The 18,212-nt window shown below is 34.0% G+C and overlaps 2 protein-coding genes across 4 annotated transcripts in view; one reads left to right on the forward strand and one right to left on the reverse strand.

Moving 5' to 3' along the window:
* Positions 1–6,450, forward strand: part of LOC143064015 (uncharacterized) — a 36,573-nt gene extending 30,123 nt beyond the window's left edge. Inside the window, exon 7 of the mRNA XM_076236509.1 lies at positions 4,091–6,450. Coding sequence (XP_076092624.1) covers positions 4,091–4,250 — 160 coding nt within the window. The 3' untranslated portion in view covers positions 4,251–6,450. The remainder of the gene's footprint in view (positions 1–4,090) is intronic.
* Positions 6,430–17,628, reverse strand: LOC143064016 (ATP synthase subunit C lysine N-methyltransferase-like). 3 transcript variants are annotated; one of them, XM_076236510.1, is made up of 5 exons: positions 17,551–17,628; positions 13,049–13,373; positions 12,328–12,465; positions 7,450–7,500; positions 6,430–6,774 (listed from the first exon to the last, which is right to left on the reverse strand). In XM_076236510.1, exons 2-5 carry the CDS (start codon positions 13,349–13,351, stop codon positions 6,631–6,633), a joined length of 636 nt encoding a protein of 211 aa, XP_076092625.1. In that variant the 5' UTR covers positions 13,352–13,373; positions 17,551–17,628; the 3' UTR covers positions 6,430–6,630. The 3 variants fall into 3 exon arrangements, with proteins under 3 accessions (XP_076092625.1, XP_076092626.1, XP_076092627.1); XM_076236511.1 differs by lacking the exon at positions 17,551–17,628 and adding an exon at positions 17,466–17,487; XM_076236512.1 differs by lacking the exon at positions 17,551–17,628 and adding an exon at positions 17,348–17,367.
* Between the last annotated feature and the right edge of the window lie 584 nt (positions 17,629–18,212).

Below are 18,212 nucleotides of genomic sequence, written 5' to 3' on the forward strand. Positions count from 1 at the left end.
AACATGTGAGTAACACAGTTAAACTTCCTGAGAACATGTGAGTAACACGGTTAAACTTCCTGAGAACATATGAGTAACACAGTTAAACTTCCTGAGAACATGTGAATAACACAGTTAAACTTCCTGAGAACATGTGAGTTACACGGTTAAACTTCCTGAGAACATGTGAGTAACACGGTTAAACTTCCTGAGAACATATGAGTAACACAGTTAAACTTCCTGAGAACATGTGAATAACACAGTTAAACTTCCTGAGAACATGTGAGTTACACGGTTAAACTTCCTGAGAACATGTGAGTAACACGATTAAACTTCCTGAGAACATGTGAGTAACACGGTTAAACTTCCTGAGAACATGTGAATAACACAGTTAAACTTCCTGAGAACATGTGAGTAACACAGTTAAACTTCCTGAAAACAAGTGATTAACACAGCAGTAAATAGACTGAGATATAAAGATTGGTCCATTACAGATGTATGAGCCTGGTTATCAGGCAACTCGGTTAAACTGCCTGAGAACATGTGAGTAATTCAGTTAAACTGCCAGAGAACATGTGAGTAACACGGTTAAACTTCCTGAGAACATGTGAGTAACACGGGTAAACTGCCTGAGAACAAGTGAGTAACACAGTTAAACTGCCTGAGAACATATGAGTAACACGGTTAAACTGCCTAAGAATATGTGAGTAACACGGTTAAATTGCCTGAGAACATGTGAGTAACACGGTTAAATTGCCTGAGAACATGTGAGTAACACGGTTAAACTTCCTGAGAACATGTGAGTAACACAGGTAAACTGCCTGAGAATATGTGAGTAACACAACAGTAAATAGACTGAGATATGTGAGTAACACAGTTAAACTGCCTGAGAACATGTGAGTAACACAGTTAAACTGCCTGAGAACTAGTGAGTAACACGGTTAAACTGCCTGAGAACATGTGAGTAACACAGTTAAACTAACTAAGAATATGTGAGAAACTCGCTTAAACTGCCTGAGAACATGTGAGTAACACAGTTAAACTGCCTGAGAACATGTGAGTAACATGGTTAAATTGCAATAGAACATGTGAGTAACACGGTTAAACTTCCTGAGAATATGTGAGTAACACAGTTAAACTGCATGAGAACATGTTAGTAACATGGTTAAATTGCAATAGAACATGTGAGTAACACGGTTAAACTTCCTGAGAATATGTGAGTAACACAGTGAAACTGCATGAGAACATGTGAGTAACACAGTTAAACTGCCTGAGAACATGTTAGAAACATGGTTAAATTGCAATAGAACATGTGAGTAACACGGTTAAACTTCCTGAGAATATGTGAGTAACACAGTGAAACTGCATTAGAACATGTGAGTAACACAGTTAAACTACTGAGAACATGTGAGTAACACAGTTAAACTGCCTGAGAACATGCGAGTAACATGGTTAAATTGCAATAGAACATGTGAGTAACACAGTTAAACTTCCTGAGAATATGTGAGTAACACAGTTAAACTTCCTGAGAACATGTGAGTAACACAGTTTAACTTCTTGAGAACATGTGAATAACACAGTTAAACTTCCTGAAAACAAGTGAGTAACACAGCAGTACATAGACTGAGATATAAAGATTGGTCCATTACAGATGTATGAGCCTGGTTATCAGGCAACTCGGTTAAACTGCCTGAGAACATGTGAGTAACTCAGTTAAACTGCCAGAGAACATGTGAGTAACACGGTTAAACTTCCTGAGAACATGTGAGTAATACGGGTAAACTGCCTGAGAACAAGTGAGTAACACAGTTAAACTGCCTGAGAACATATGAGTAACACGGTTAAACTGCCTAAGAATATGTGAGTAACACGGTTAAATTGCCTGAGAACATGTGAGTAACACAGTTAAACTGCTTGAGAACATATGGTTAATACGGTTAAACTGCCTAAGAATATGTGAGTAACACGGTTAAATTGCCTGAGAACATGTGAGTAACACGGTTAAACTTCATGAGAACATGTGAGTAACACAGGTAAACTGCCTGAGAATATGTGAGTAACACAACAGTAAATAGACAGAGATATGTGAGTAACACAGTTAAACTGCCTGAGAACATGTGAGTAACACAGTTAAACTGCCTGAGAATATGTAACACAGTTAAACTGCCTGAGAACTAGTGAGTAACACGGTTAAACTGCCTGAGAACATGTGAGTAACACAGTTAAACTACTTACGAATATGTGAGAAACTCGCTTAAACTGCTTGAGAACATGTGAGTAACACAGTTAAACTGCCTGAGAACATGTGAGTAACATGGTTAAATTGCAATAGAAGATGTGAGTAACACAGTTAAACTTCCTGAGAATATGTGAGTAACACAGTGAAACTGCATGAGAACATGTGAGTAACACAGTTAAACTGCCTGAGAACATGTGAGTAACATGGTTAAATTGCAATAGAACATGTGAGTTACACGGTTAAACCGCTTAAGAATATGTGAGTAACACAGTTAAACTGCCTGAGAACATGTGAGTAACACGGTTAAACTGCCTGAGAACATGTGAGTAACATGGTTAAATTGCCTGAGAACATGTGATTAACACAGTTAAACTGCTTGAGAACATGTGAGTAACACAGTTAAACTGCCTGAGAACATGTGAGTAACATGGTTAAATTGCAAGAGAACATGTGAGTAACACAGTTAAACTGCCTGAGAACATGTGAGTAACATGGTTAAATTGCAAGAGAACATGTGAGTAACACAGTTAAACTTCCTGAAAATATGTAAGTAACACAGTTAAACTGCCTGAGAACATGTGAGTAACACAGTTAAACTGCCTGAGAACATGTGAGTAACAGTTAAACTGCCTGAGAACATGTTAGTAACACAGTTAAATTGCCTGAGAATATGTGAGTAACACAGTTAAATTGCCTGAGAATATGTACACAGTTAAACTGCCTGAGAACATGCGAGTAACACAGTTAAATGGACGGAGAACATATTAATCTATCAGTTCAGTAATTTTCGTGTCTGCACTTCCATTATGTGACTCAAGAAAAAATTCAAAAAAATGGGAAACAATTGTATCGAAAAGAGAAAATAGAGTGCACCTTTTTATGTTAGGGCGTGTTTGAGTAAACATTTTGTCTTGAAAAGGTACAAAGCAAGAATATTTGATACATCATCTCGCTTCAGATTCTATTATTTTTATATATCAAAGCTGCAGGTTGACTTTATAACATAAAAAAATCACATTACTAAAAGATGAAATATATGGGTCAAATGAAATACCTATCTTATGAATCATAAAAACAGAGTAGGTGTGTTCGAATAGCTATTTTTTTTACTAAAAGTACTTGATGACAGTCTTTCAAGTTGGATGATGAAAATGCATATCTTCGAAAAAACATAATTTTTTGTGTGTGATAACTAAGGTTCATAGTCTTCAACCACTAAAAAAATCTAGTCTGCCCTTCCACGAAATATTTAATTAGATTTTTTTTTAAATGTTTATGAATTTTCAAAAAATCCACCTGAAAACCGATTAGACAATAGTTTTAAGTTGAATCAATGCAGACAAGATCATTAACTGATGCTCATTAGCTAGTAGATACATTTGTCTTTTAAAATACAACTGACATATAAGGATCGTAATGGTGCTATGCGGATAAATTTTTCGGTTTTCAAGAGCAAAATTGGCAGCGCGTCATCCCTACAATGGCTTCTATTTCTACGATTGTGAAAAATAACTGGCGTAATGGGGAGATAATTTTGACGAAGTAGAATCCTGACTGTTGATGTTCAGGAGTAGTCATTTGTTGATGTGGTTCACAAGTGTTTCTTGTTTTTTATATAGATTAGATTCTTGGTTTTCATGTTTGAATAGTTTTATACTAGTAATTTTGGGGCCCTTTATAGCTTGCTGTTCAATGAGAGCTAAGGCTTTGTGTTGAAGACTGTTCTATGTATGGCCTATAATGGTTTACTTTTATAAATTGTGACCTTGTTGGAGAGTTGTCTCATTGGCACTCATACCACATCTTATTATATCTATGAACTTTGCAAGCATTTATATAATAGTAACTTATACCTATACCATCATTTTACAGACTTAAGGAGCTGGATGGAGCATTACTGAAAGAACTTATGTCTATACAAGACAGGGCACCAGAACATTTCTACAGACTTTTACAAAATGATTTTGGCTTTGAAGTGATCAATTTGCTGAGATTCTCAAAGTTATTGAGACAATTAAATACTTTGTACTAAATTGGTAAAGCATTGAGCCATGTAGTCCTTTGTATTGTATGTTCTAGATATGTGAAGGGAATCAGTATACTGTTAACCAACTTATTTTCACGACTTTCGCGAGTAGGAAAATAACGCGAATTTAAATCGTCGTGAATATGTATAACTTGGTGCTTTCCTTATTAAACTACCTTAAGAAAAAATTCTTAAGGGTCCCGCGGAACCTAGTGTCTCGCCTACTCTGTCTGTTAATCGCAGGCTCAACAAAAATGAGGAAATAAATCAATAAGTTATTCCCGTTGATACTATCTTTTGATTGTAAGAAGCTTTTGTCCATGTTTGGTAAGAGTCCAGGATAGTTTATGAATCTAATAAATGTTTAAAATCTTTAACTGCAGACTGAATGTAATGTTAACTGGAAGAAAACAAAATTACCTTCTAAATACTAGCTTTTGCTCATAAACAAGCTTCTGTCCAAGTTTGAATCAAATCCAAAATAGTATAAGAAAGTTATTAAAATTTTAAAAACTTTAACCACAGAGTGAATGTAATATTTTCCGGCAGAAAAAGTAAGTCCATTAAAGTAAAATACAAAAAATGGATTTATTTTTTTAAAAAATTTACTTCTGGATACTATCTTATGATCATAAACAAGCTTCTGTCAAAGCTTGGTAGAAATCCAGGATGGTTTAAGAAAGTTAATAAAATTTTAAAAATTTTAACCAGAGTGAATATTTGTGGCCACCACTGCCAACGACGGAATGTAGGATCGCTTAGTCTTGCTTTTTCAACTAAAGTCGAAGGCTCAACAAAAATAGAAAATCGTGAAATTAAATCGCCGCGAAGTGGACTAGAAAGGTATTAAAGCGAAATAAAGTATCCGTGAAAATAAATTGGTTTTTAGTATTAGTTTTTTACTGTGGATTCATTTTTATTTGTTGGGTGACAATTTTAATAGATTTTGAGGGTAAAAGTAAACCAAATTTAAATGTTTTATGAAGTATTCATATTCTGTAGGCTTCTATACAGACTGGAAAATGACAAAGTTTTATTAACATCAGTGTAATGCAGTTGTTCCTCAATCCACAAAAATTGATACCCAAGAATATTAATGATCCACAGTAGGTCAAATTTGATATGAAAAATGTGAAGACTTACTACAACAAAATATAAATCAATTCATTTGTAATTTTTAACATGTGTGTTACATGGTAAGTATTGACTGTCATTCATTGGTTGAGTTCTTATTTAATGATATTTATGGAAAACATTTTAGTAATGTAAGATTTAAACTTTTTCCCCACATTTTCTTTTATTTGTGTATTGATCTGCCTTGACTTTTATTCAGGGAATTTCAAAATTGATATTAACATATAAAAGTCCAAGTTAAAATTCCCTCTCTTCCTTGACTTTTATTCAGGGAATTTTAACTTTCTTCTTTCTGTTAATATCATTTTTTAAGCATTCCACTTTAAAATTACATGTATTTCTGCAATATGAATTGTTTTTGAATGTATATGTATGTTTATATAATGATGCAATAGCCTTTCAACTGTGATAATTATTGTCTAGTTTTGTCATGTGACATTTATCAGAGTATGTATTTAATGAAATGGTGGATGCATTATTACAGATATTCTTTGGATACTAATTTTTGTAGATTTCGTGGTTACAGGTGAAACAAGAAATTTTATTTTCAACAAATGACAAATTTTTAATGGGCTTGTTTGCAGACCTCACCAAAACAACAAAATTAAATATCCACGAACATACAAGTTTTCTTTTATCAACGAAAATTGGTACCCACGAAATAAATGAATCCACAGTATGTGTCAGATATTGTAATTGTTTAAACTAATACTGTAACAGTAGGAAAACAAATAAAGTCAAAAAAGCATTTAAGTGCTGCAAATTATGAAATTAATTTGATGTTATAATAACAAAGCAATGTAATGGCATATGCCTATTTAAATTTCATTTTATTGAAAAAGAAAAAGACATGTGCATTACTTTACACAAATTTGCATAAAAATAAAACAGCTTTAACAAGACTGTTGAGATGAATATATTTACAGTATTAGTTTAAAGTCACTGTTTAGGTTTGTGAGAAGAATATTAATTCTTGGTCACTTATCTCATAACATCATGTTTTAAAATGCTAAAACATATGAGTAAATGTAGTTTTAAATGATTTCTTACATTAAATTTGTATTGTATCACATTTATATTTTATTAAAATCAATTTTCTCTGAAAATAACACTGGCAACATCACTTTCTGATAACACAATTGATTGGAAGCATGTCCACTATTTTTTTTCCTTTTTTGTTCCTCTTCTGAGCTGTCTGCCTCTGTCTCTGTTCCACTGACATGTTCTATCACTCCTTCTTTTTATTGATAGATCACTGTTTTTTGTATAACCATACTGTATCTATACCTTCTCCTATTGTCTCAATTGGTTCCCAGTTTGGAAGTGGAAACCTACATGCCACTATTCTCACGTCATTGTTTGTTTCATTCTCAAACTTTGTTTCTAGTCTGTCCATCTGTTATAAAGAAAAAATTATTGAATGATTAAAATTTACTTTATATAACAACTTTCAAGACTTATGGAATTATATTAAAGCAGTATGAAAAGCATGAAATCTATATCTGTGATTTAGGTTGTGGATTTCAAAACATCAGTTAGTATATACTAAAGGTATGCAGATCTATCTCCCTTTGGTCCACATGGAAATATAAGTTGTCCAGAGTTTATTTTTATATCTGGTGGTCCCTGAAGAAAAACAACTGGTCCTCGCTACTATTTCTAATACAAAATACCAAAATTGTGTCGGTCCTTTGCAAATTTTGGTATCAAATCCTTAGGACCACCAATTTTCGAGAACTCTGCTATTAACTTATGAGATTTTACGATTTTATAAAAGAATGTCTTGAAGATGTGCTATTAATTTTATGGAAACAGTGCATATTCAAATCTTTTCGGCTATCTTAAAATACTGGTCCGATCACTGCTTTACTAGTCTTACACATTTTTTTAGGGGATAGCTCAAGCCCACCTCCACTAGCGGAATTTTCTTACTGTGTTGACCCATTGGTGGCCTTCAGCTGTTTTCTTCTCTTTGGTCGTGTTGTTGTCTCTTTGACACATTCCCTGTTCCCCATCTCAAATTACTTTAAATTTCCATGCATTCAATCTACAAATCCATATGATTACTCACCATAGATTCTACGCCAAATATAGAAATATTATTATAGCTTCCAACGTTTGTCTAAAATATAAATTAAAATGACAATAAAGAATTATAATATGCAATTTAAATGGAAACCAAATAAACCTTATGAATTTTAAAAAGGCAGCAATATTATTTAACTAGAGGCTCTCAAGAGCCTGTGTTGCTCACCTGACTCTACTTGGGTTTTTGAAATCATATAAAAAAGATACAATTTTGCTACAAAATAAACAGCAGTTGACCAGTACCTCATTAGGAAAGGAACATTCATGCTATGTTAGGTTTCATTCAATTCAGTGGTTCTCTAGAAAAAGACTTTTGTATGCATTTCCCATAGGGTCCTATGTTAAACTAAGCCCCGCTGGCAGCCATCTTGGATGATGGATCGGCAACAAAATAACAACACTTGGCCAGCACCTCAGAAGAAACATTCATGCTATGTTTGGTTTCATTCCATTCGGTGCATCTATATAAAGAAGTAATTTGTATGTATTTCCCATAGGGTCCTACATGTATGTTAAACTAAGTCCCCCCACTGGTGGCCATCTTTGATGTTGGATTGGCAACAAAGTAACAATACTTTGGCAGCACCTCATAAGGAGCATTCATGCTATGTTTGGTTTCATTCCATTCAGTGGTTCTATATAAAGAAGTAATTTGTATGTATTTCCCGTAGGTTCCTATGTTAAACCAAGTCCCTCCCCCACTGGTGGCCATGTTGGATGTTAGATTGGCGACAAAGTAACAACACTTGGTCAGCATCTCATAAGGAACATTCATGCTATGTTTGGTTTCTCAATTCAGTGGTTCTCTAAAAGAAGACATTTGTATGTATTTCCCATTGGGTCCTATGTAAAACTAAGTTCCCCGCGGGCAGCCATCTCAGATGATGGATTGACTACAAAGTAACAACACTTGGTCAGCACCTCATAAGGAACATTCATGCCATGTTTGGTTTCATTCCATTCAGTGGTTCTCTAAAAGAAGAAATTTGTATGCATTTCCCATAGGGTCCTATGTTAAACTAAGTTTCCCGCTGGCAGCCATCTTGGATGATGGATCAGCTACAAAGTAACAACACTTGGTTAGTACCTCATAAGGAACATTCATGCCATGTTTGGTTTCATTCCATTCAGTGGTTCTCTATAAGAAGTTCAAAATGTAACTAGAGGCTCTAAAGAGCCTGTGTCGCTCACCTTGGTCTATGTGCATATTAAACTATATATATTGACTTGATTAACAATTTAACTCCTTGTCAGATTTCCTCTAAATGATTTGGGTTTCAGAGTTATAAGCAAAAAACTGCATTTTACCCCTGTTCTATTTTTAGCTGTGGTGGCCATCTTGGTTGGATGGCCAGGTCATCGGACACATTTTTCAAACAAGGTACCTCAAAGATGATTGTGGCCAGGTTTGAATTAATTTGGCCCAGTAGTTTCAGAGTAGAAGATTTTTGTAAAAGATAACTAAGATTTACGAAAAATGGTTAAAAATTGACTATAAAGGGCAATAACTCCTAAAGGGGTTAACTGACCATTTCGGTCATGTTGACTTGTTTGTAAATCTTACTTTGATGAACATTATTGCTGTTTACAGTTTATCTCTATCTAAAATAATATTCAAGATAATAACCAAAAACAGCAAAATTTCCTCAAAATTACCAATTCAGGGGCAGCAACCCAACAACAGGTTGACCGATTCATCTGAAAATTTCAGGGCAGATAGATCTTGACCTGATAAACATATTTACCCCACATCAGATTTCCTCTAAATGTTTTGGTTTTTGAGTTATAAGCCAAAAACTGCATTTTACCCCTATGTTCTATTTTTAGCCGTGGCGGCCATCTTGGTTGGTTGACCGGGTCACGCCACACATTTTTTAAACTAGATACCCCAAAGATAATTGTGGCCAAGTTTGGATTAATTTGGCCCAGTAGTTTCAGAGGAGAAGATTTTTGTAAAAGATTACTTATATTTATGAAAAATGGTTAAAAATTGACTATAAAGGGCAATAACTCCTAAAGGGGTCAACTGACCATTTCGGTCATGTTGACTTATTTGTAAATCTAACTTTGCCGAACATTAATGCTGTTTACAGTTTATCTCTATCTATAATAATATTCAAGATAATAACCAAAAACAGCAAAATTTCCTCAAAATGACCAATTCAGGGGCAGCAACCCAACAACGGGTTGACCGATTCATCTGAAAATTTCAGGGCAGATAGATCTTGACCTGATAAACATATTTACCCCGTGTCAGATTTCCTCTAAATGCTTTGGTTTTTGAGTTATAAGCCAAAAACTGCATTTTACCCCTATGTTCTATTTTTAGCTGTGGTGGCCATCTTGGTTGGTTGACCGGGTCACGCCACACATTTTTTAAACTAGATACCCCAATGATGATTGTGGCCAAGTTTGGTTCAATTTGGCCCAGTAGTTCCAGAGGAGAAGATTTTTGTAAAAGTTAACGACGACGGACGACGGACGCCGGACGCAAAGTGATGGGAAAAGCTCACTTGGCCCTTCAGGCCAGGTGAGCTAAAAAGTTAGCGACAACGATGACAGATGCCAAGAGATGAGAAAAGCTCACTTGGCCCTTCGGGCTAGGTGAGCTAAAAAGTGACTATTTTTAAAGGTTTCAAAACCATGAGCCATGATTTCATAAAAGAAATTTACCAATATTATTAGTCAGAGGCGGATTAAGATGATGGGGCACCCTTTTCTGGGAAAAATTTGGTTGACTATATATTGAATCACTGAATCATGACCAGAGCAGGCGTCCTCTTGGGCAATCAGTGGTCCCCATCTAATGAAAAATTCTAGATTTACACTGTCAGTTCATACTGTAAAATGGGACTTTTTGTAAGTGGTTTATTTTTGACAATTTCTAAATTAAACATCAATATAATTTATATCAGAATCAGGGACAGGAAAAATATGAAAATAAACCCCCTAGAAATTGCAAAATTTAAACCCAGCAAATACATAGTACAAATTTTTGGACACAGGCACAATGTTTTTAATACTTGGTTGACTTCCACGTTTCAATGAATCTATCATAGAGAGTATTGGAAAATTTTTGTTGAATAACCTGAATGTGATTTTTTCCTTTTTATAACGGTTATTTCAAGTTTTGTCATAATCAATTCAATAGTTTGAGTAAAATTAGAATAATGTAAGATGACATCTTCATATGCAACCGGATTTGACATACTATGATTTGGTGGTATATTACACCTAAATAACATTTTTTTTCAAAGTAAAGACAACTTGTGTGAAATTTACATACAAAAAAGAATCAACATAGAGTTGATATTTAAATTATAGAGAAATTTATTTTCTGTTTAGATTAAAGGATATCTCCTTAACCTCATTTCAAGAAAATGCTTTTAAAAAAAAGAGAAGACTTCAATTTTCACATTGTTATCTTTCCATATACTAATATAGCGACAATTCAACAGCACCTGTGTGAGATTTTATGCCTTTCAGTTGATGCTATGTTCTTGAACTTAAGTTCCCCGACAGGATTTTCTTACTTTTTACTTAAGGGTTACTGCTTACAAGCATAAGGAAGACACTGGATACAGATTCTTTTTAAAGAGTTAAACCAACACCATCAAGATTTAGTTGACCTTCACACATGACCATAAATATATCCATTTTTCATAGCAACAATCCAATCATCATTTTTGGTTTTTGACTATTTACTGAATGCATCTTATCAAAAATTTAAAAAAAACAATTAGGTGCCACTGGTGAAGCAAGAACTGCAAACACTTTGGAAATACCCAGGTTCACCTCCTATTTTGGTACTAATATTTCTCAATCTTTATTTTTCTGTGTAGTTTTGTGAACTGATATTTTGCCTCTTTCGACCTCTTGTTTTGTTTTCTGTACAAGGTTCAAAAGTTTTTTTTCAAAATTCAACACTGACAACAGTTACAATAACCTACTGGATAATTTCTACAATTTCTGGAGCTGTCGAGAATAAGGAGAAAATAAATACATGTATTGTTGCCAGTGGCAGATTCAGAAATTTTTTAAAGGGGTGACCACTGACTGTCTCGGAGGGGGCCATATCCAGCCATGCTTAAGTGATTCCCAAAATAATCAACAATTTTTAAAAGTTTTCTACAATATTAAGAAAAGATTACCATAGCTGTATTTTGACAAAACATTTTGGAACCTAGAGGACCTAAATGCTCTTCAACTTTGTACTTGATTTGGCCCCTTACCCTTTTTTAAATTGATCATCACTAACGAGTCTTTTATAGACAAAACCTGTGTCTATTATACAAAATTATGAGCCCATACAGGTCCATATATTCATGCTATTCATTCTCAGAAAATTAGCTAGATCATCGGGCAATTTGCTTCATTCATATTTAATTTTGGCTTTAAATGAAAACATGGATTGAAATTCTGGCTAAAATCAGGATTATAAATTAACACTTCTAGAGCTTCTCCATACATAAATAAAGTAACTCGACATCATCTGATAGATATAAGAAGATGTGGTATGAGTGCCAATGAGACAACTCTCCATCCAAATAACAATTTATAAAAGTAAACCATTATAGGGCAAAGTTTAACCATAAAATTTTTTCCCTCTAAAAATGGATTCTTCAACTAGTCCCAGGTTTGAAAAGATGCAGAAAACCTTTGGTATACATATGGACAAATTCTCTTTTAAAGAAAGCAAACACAAAATTACTTGAAATAAACATATATTTTACCAAAGAGAAATGATACCTTTTACCAATAATTATTTTCCCAAGTAGTCCTACAGCTAGCTTTCACAATCTTATTGACTAGTATTGTTTGATTTTAAGTTATCTTTATAAGTTTTGTAAAGAATACATACTTTCCACAAATCTTTGGTTTGAAAAGTTGTCAACTTATGCACTTTATTTCTCCTTGCATTCCATCTTGAAAATAAAACAAGCCATGGATTCAGTTCCACACCAGTGCCTCTAAAGCCAACTTTAGCTGCCTCTATCACCTTAAATATTCCATTTCACATTTGTAAAAGTATATACCTATTAAAAGTGTTTACCAATTAATTATGAATAAAAACAGATGTGGGATACATTGTATATTCCTAGAGCCATCCTAAAGATAAATGTAGTTACACTTTAAGACGGTTTTGTCTTCCTTTGAGGAAGTTGTTACTGTTCCCAGTGATGGCATTAAAGGCATTCACAGTTGTAAAAGTTTGCAGTTTGGGACCACTTATATAAGCTTTATTAAGATCAATGAAAATTAGAAGACAGTTGTATAGATTGAAGTGTGGGATTGGCATATCTAATTTCCATACTTTATTTGTTTATTCAAATTAATTTCAATATTTGCTGTATTCTTTTCAAATTACACATAGGCCAGACATATCTCTGTGCCAACTTTAGCATGTAAATCTGTTCGGTCAGTGCCTTTTTGTGCCATCGAATTCATATATTGGGCTTTCCAAACTTAGTCTTGAGTGTACCCTAGAAAGGTTCTTTCAGACGTATTGACATTCATTAAACTTATATACATATATATATATATATATATATATATATATATGTTTGGCTATTAGAACTTACAATTCGACCATCACCACTTCCAATATCCAACAATGTCCCTTTCCTTCCTTTGAGTGCAGATAAAACATTTCGTACTTGTGATTCACTGGCAGGAACAAAAGGTAAACAAACTTTCCGAAACGCTGGAACAACAAATGGTAACGCTGCAACATAAACTCCGGCTACAAGGCCTCCTATTACACCAACAATCACTTTCCCTGTCGAAGATAACTTTGCTGGGGGTTTACCTAGGGCTAAATCTGCTTCTGTAAGCCCCATTTCTTTGCAGTAGATACATTTTTCGTCTAGTTTGTCTGTCGTCATTTTGAATATTTTAGGTTATCATCTGCAAAAAAAGAACATCAGAGTAATTTACTTGTTGAGTTAATCTACAGACAAATTTAAAAAATTAAACATGAGTGCATAAGCAGTGGTGGAGCATGAACTTTTCATAAAGAGGGGTGGGGTGGAACGGTGATTGACCTAAAGGGGGGAATCCCTTTATAATCAATCAAAATTTTACCACAAAAGGGACGGGAAGGGGAGGGGCTTAGGTCTCCCTACAGATCCACCTATGATAAGTTGAAAATTGTGAAATGTGTCAATGTTTTACCTGTCATTGAATTAACATTGAAAGTCTGTAAAATCAAGGTAATATGAAGGTTTTACTAAAGTATTATACATATGTAATAGAATTAATATTTTCAATATTCTATGAATATTTAAATTAGTCACAGTCAGATGCACCATACCAGACACACAACGTATTCCTTTCAATAATTCCATACACCAAATATATTAGTCTTAAAGCTCACATTACTTGAGTAACAGATCTAACAACAGATCTTAACAATGACATCATGAAAATAATTTTTTTTTGCTAAGCGCAATTGGATACGACTTCAAAGGTTCAACCCTGTACAGTTTGGGCAAAAATGGACACAATATTGGTGCTTGATACAGGTCTGAATTTGAATTGTAATTAAATATTTGACACATAATAGGTTTCTGAAAGAATAACTCTAGTCAAATAACTTAGAATTGGTTATATGATTTGAACTTATCTTCAATTTTTTTGCTATTGCGAAATACACCATGCTGTTGTGAATTCTCCCCCCCCCCCCCCTTACCCCTCATAACCTTTAAATTTTAACCCCCATCTTTTTTTTTTGGCGGGGGGGGGGGGGACTTTGTGCAATACACTAACTTAAAGCTGCCTTGAATTGCAACAAACCCCCAAATATAAACATCCCCCTCCATTTTTAACCCCCCTCCCCTTTTTTCAAAATAAATTTTTGAAATTTTCTATTTATATTTTTTTTAAATGTTAAGGAAAATTGTGCCCCCCCCCCCCCCCCCGTATTGCTTTTGTACCCCTCCCCACATTATTTTTTTTAACCCCACCCCCTTTAAAAAAAACAATTCTTTCCCTCAAGATATGGTCAACATCTCAATTCAAATAAAAAAAAAAAAAAAAAAGGGGGTTAGGACAAATAATCTCACAGTATTTGCCAAACCTGTCTTATGGGTTTGACAGAAAAAGAAATTTTACCTTTTCTACTTACAACTAAGATATCTAAAAATTTCTGTCTGAACTAATGAATTTTGGTGTGACATATTATTGGTCAGACAGAGTTTGGGATACACTGATTTCATTGGATATGAAATGTGCTAGTATTCTTATTCAACTGCATACCAAATATCAACTAGAATTGCCATTGCAAGCAATAGCGGATGTCACCCTTCCCCTCATTGTCACTAAGCGGCAGCCATTTGAAAACAACTTAAGAGTGAATGCAGATCTATGAATTGCGATATATCTTTCTGTAAATTTTCAATACAATAACAGCATTGTCAAAAGTTTCCCATTTCTGCTGTTTCCATGGCAACGGCAGCCATTTTGAAAATTTCAAAGTCAAAAGTCTCATCTATACATGCCAGTAAACAATAATATTAAGTTTCATTAAGTTTGGAGCATTTTGAAAATATTTGACATTTCTGCAGTTTCCATGGCAACGGTGGCCATTTATGAAATTCCAACTTCAAAAGTCTCATGCAGACTAGACAGTCAACAAATATATTAAGTTTCATCAAGTTTGAAGCATTTTGAAGTTTTTGAAATTTTTGACATTTTGGCTGGTTTCTATGGTAACACAGACCATTCCAAATTTTTAATGGCACATACTCCATTGGTACATGGAAGGGAACATACCATCAGAGTTTCAATGAATTTGACCTACCATTTTAAGGAAGTAAATGCCACTTTTAAGGTTTTTTAAAGCGTTTTGACCATTTTTGCCTTGTTTCCATGGTAACACAAGACATTTTCAAAATTCCAACGCCAAATTGCACATCTACCAATGTTGCTCATCGTTCCTGTGAAGTTTCATTAAATTTGGAGCATTTTGATATTTTGGAAATTTTTGGTGTAGTATCCATGGCAACATAGTAGTTCCAATGAATGCCAAAAATCATCCAAAACAAGTATATAGTGGGCACCTACATTGTATCAAAATATAATAATTCTAAGTCTAAGCATCTCCAAATAATTCCCTAAAACCAAAAAGTGGAATTTTTCACACTTGTTCCGTTTCCATGGTAACGGCAGCCATTTTTAATGGTCCTATGACCTACTGCAACCCGAAATTTTGTGTTCCTCATTATAGTTGACTATCACTAAGATTGGTTCCATTGCCTTCAAAAAATCTGCCGGACAAAAATCATTGGAAGAATAAGAATAATAATAATAACAAAGAAACGGAGGAAAAGCAATATGTCACCCGACATTGTCGATCGGGTGACATAATAACCTTCCACAAAGGCAATAGATTGACAATAGATTGATGATATAAATCTATAATATGAATTTCATAAAAACCTGGAAAAAAAAGTACATTTAAAAGCACTCACATGGCAATTTTTCATGTTTTTATAGTTTCAAAGGGGTATAACTCTTTTATAAATTATTGATCCATAGATTTTCTAACTGGTAAAAAACATTGCCATTTTATATATATATTATATCTTGATGTCAATAAAAAAAAAATATAATAAAAAATCCTGTGCTTTTTTTACTTCAAAACATTTTTTTTTTTCATTACTGACACACATTTGTAAATTTTAAATTTGAATCTAATGCTTTTGGAAAAAAACATTGTTATGTGATTAATGCTGTTGCCAATGCACTTTAGACATTTGCAACACAATTTTGCAGTTCCTTTTCCAAATGAAACCAGATGCTCCGCAGGGCATGGCACAGCTTTATAGGACCGCAGAGGTCAAACCCTGAACAGTTGAGGCAAGTATGGACACAACATTTAAGCTTGATACCAGTGGCGGATCCAGAACTTTTCCTAAGGGGGCCCGCTCCAGTCATGCTTCAATGATTCCCAATATAATCAACCTAGTTTTTCCCACGAAAGGGGGGGGGCCCTGGATCCGCCTATGGATACAGCTCTGAATTTGAATTGTTATTAAACAGTTGACACAACATAGGTTTCTGACATAGAATGAATGTGGTCTAAGAACTTAAACTTAAATACTTAAAAAATTTTAAATTGGACATTTACCTGGTCCAATATCCAAAATCTAAATACACGGTTAGAATCAGCATATATCATAGAACCCCAACAATTCAATTTTTGATGAAATCAAATAATGTTCAATTTTAGACCCTTTAGACCTCAATGTGGACCAATTTGATAACAGAGTCAAAATATTAAAAATCTAAATACATGGTTGATCATGGTTAGATTCAGGATAGATCTATTGAAGGACCCCATGTATTCAATTTTTGTTGAAATCAAATCAAACAAAGTTTAATTTTGGACCCCGATTTTGACCAACTTGAAAACTGGGCCCATAATCATAAATCTAAGTACATGTTTAGATTCAGCATATCAAAGAACCCCAAGAATTAAATTTTTGTTAAAATCAAGCTGAGTTTAATTGTGGACCTTTTGGACCTTAATGTAGACCAATTTGAAAACAGGACCAAAAAATTGGGAATTGAAATACACAGTTAGATTAGGCATATCAAAGAACCCCAATAATTCATTTTTTTAATTTTGGACCCACAGAAAAATGCTTATTTGGGCCCTTTTTGGCCCCTAATTCCTAAACTGTTAGGACTAGTCCAAATAATTATGACGTCTGGCTCAATCCCAACCTTCCTGTTATGTTCATAAACCTTGTGTTTAAATTTCATAGATTTCTATATACTTCTACTTAATTTATAGTGCGAAAACCAAATGTCTTCGGACGACGACGACGACGCCAACGTCATACCAATATACGACCAAAAAAATTTCAATTAACTACTGTATCATGTATTGTAACTGTTAATTATTAAAGTATAAATGTACACGATTTCACAAAAACATTTCCAATGGGGACGTAACTCATTTTCATATTTGATATGGTTAAATATCTTTCGTACAATAAAACTTTTGATGCACACTCAGTAGTGATAAGACAAGTTCTAAACGCTGAAAAGGAGACTTGAAATATACGAAAACTCTTACCATTGCCGGAAAATTATAAACAAGGTCAAGCATGTGTTCCGATACAAGAAGGACAACTCTGGGTATTTATTTAAAAACAAATATGTCGCACATGGTACATAAGAAATATATGTTGTATATATTCCAGACCATATGAGTATTTGGACCGTACGCGTACGGTCCGGACCGTATACGTATACTCGTACGGTCCGACCATACGCGTACGGTCGGACCGTATGAGTATACGCGTACGGTCCAGTACGAGCTGACCATACATGTTATTTGATCATATGGGTTAAATTGAAACAAGCATTTATCACAATCTTTATTTTTAGTTTAACAAATTGTTATTGATAAATTATTACAATTATAGATAGATAAAATGAACAAACGAACAATTGAAATTAAGTATTTGTTTAATTTTATATCTGAATCCCATTTTGGTACTCTCGCCCAAGGTGACACAATTCAAGTAATGTAATATTTTTTTACATTTTCATGTATGCAGTTCATGCATGTTCCTTTGCATTTGCATTTTTTGGTAAAGTTGCTAAATATTCTAAAACAATTGACCTCCAACATTATGTTTACTTCCAATATCTTCAATTTCAGTGATCATAATTCAATTAATGTATTACTGATCGACATGCTTAATACAAGAGACTAACAGATTTAATTAGCGT

This window comes from Mytilus galloprovincialis, chromosome 2 (genome assembly GCF_965363235.1).
Source record: "Mytilus galloprovincialis chromosome 2, xbMytGall1.hap1.1, whole genome shotgun sequence".
In the NCBI taxonomy this organism is placed as follows: Eukaryota; Metazoa; Mollusca; class Bivalvia; order Mytilida; family Mytilidae; genus Mytilus; species Mytilus galloprovincialis.

What these genes read in the sequence shown, in the direction of transcription:
- LOC143064016 (XM_076236510.1), bottom strand. Translation starts at nt 13,351, where the DNA reads ATGACGACAGACAAACTAGACGAAAAATGTATCTACTGCAAAGAAATG. An exon ending in GAAGTGGTGATGGTCGAATT is followed by an intron (nt 12,466 to 13,048) that starts GTAAGTTCTAAT and finishes GGAATATTTAAG; the next exon opens with GTGATAGAGGCAGCTAAAGT. An exon ending in TATTTGGCGTAGAATCTATG is followed by an intron (nt 6,775 to 7,449) that starts GTGAGTAATCAT and finishes TCTTTATAACAG; the next exon opens with ATGGACAGACTAGAAACAAA.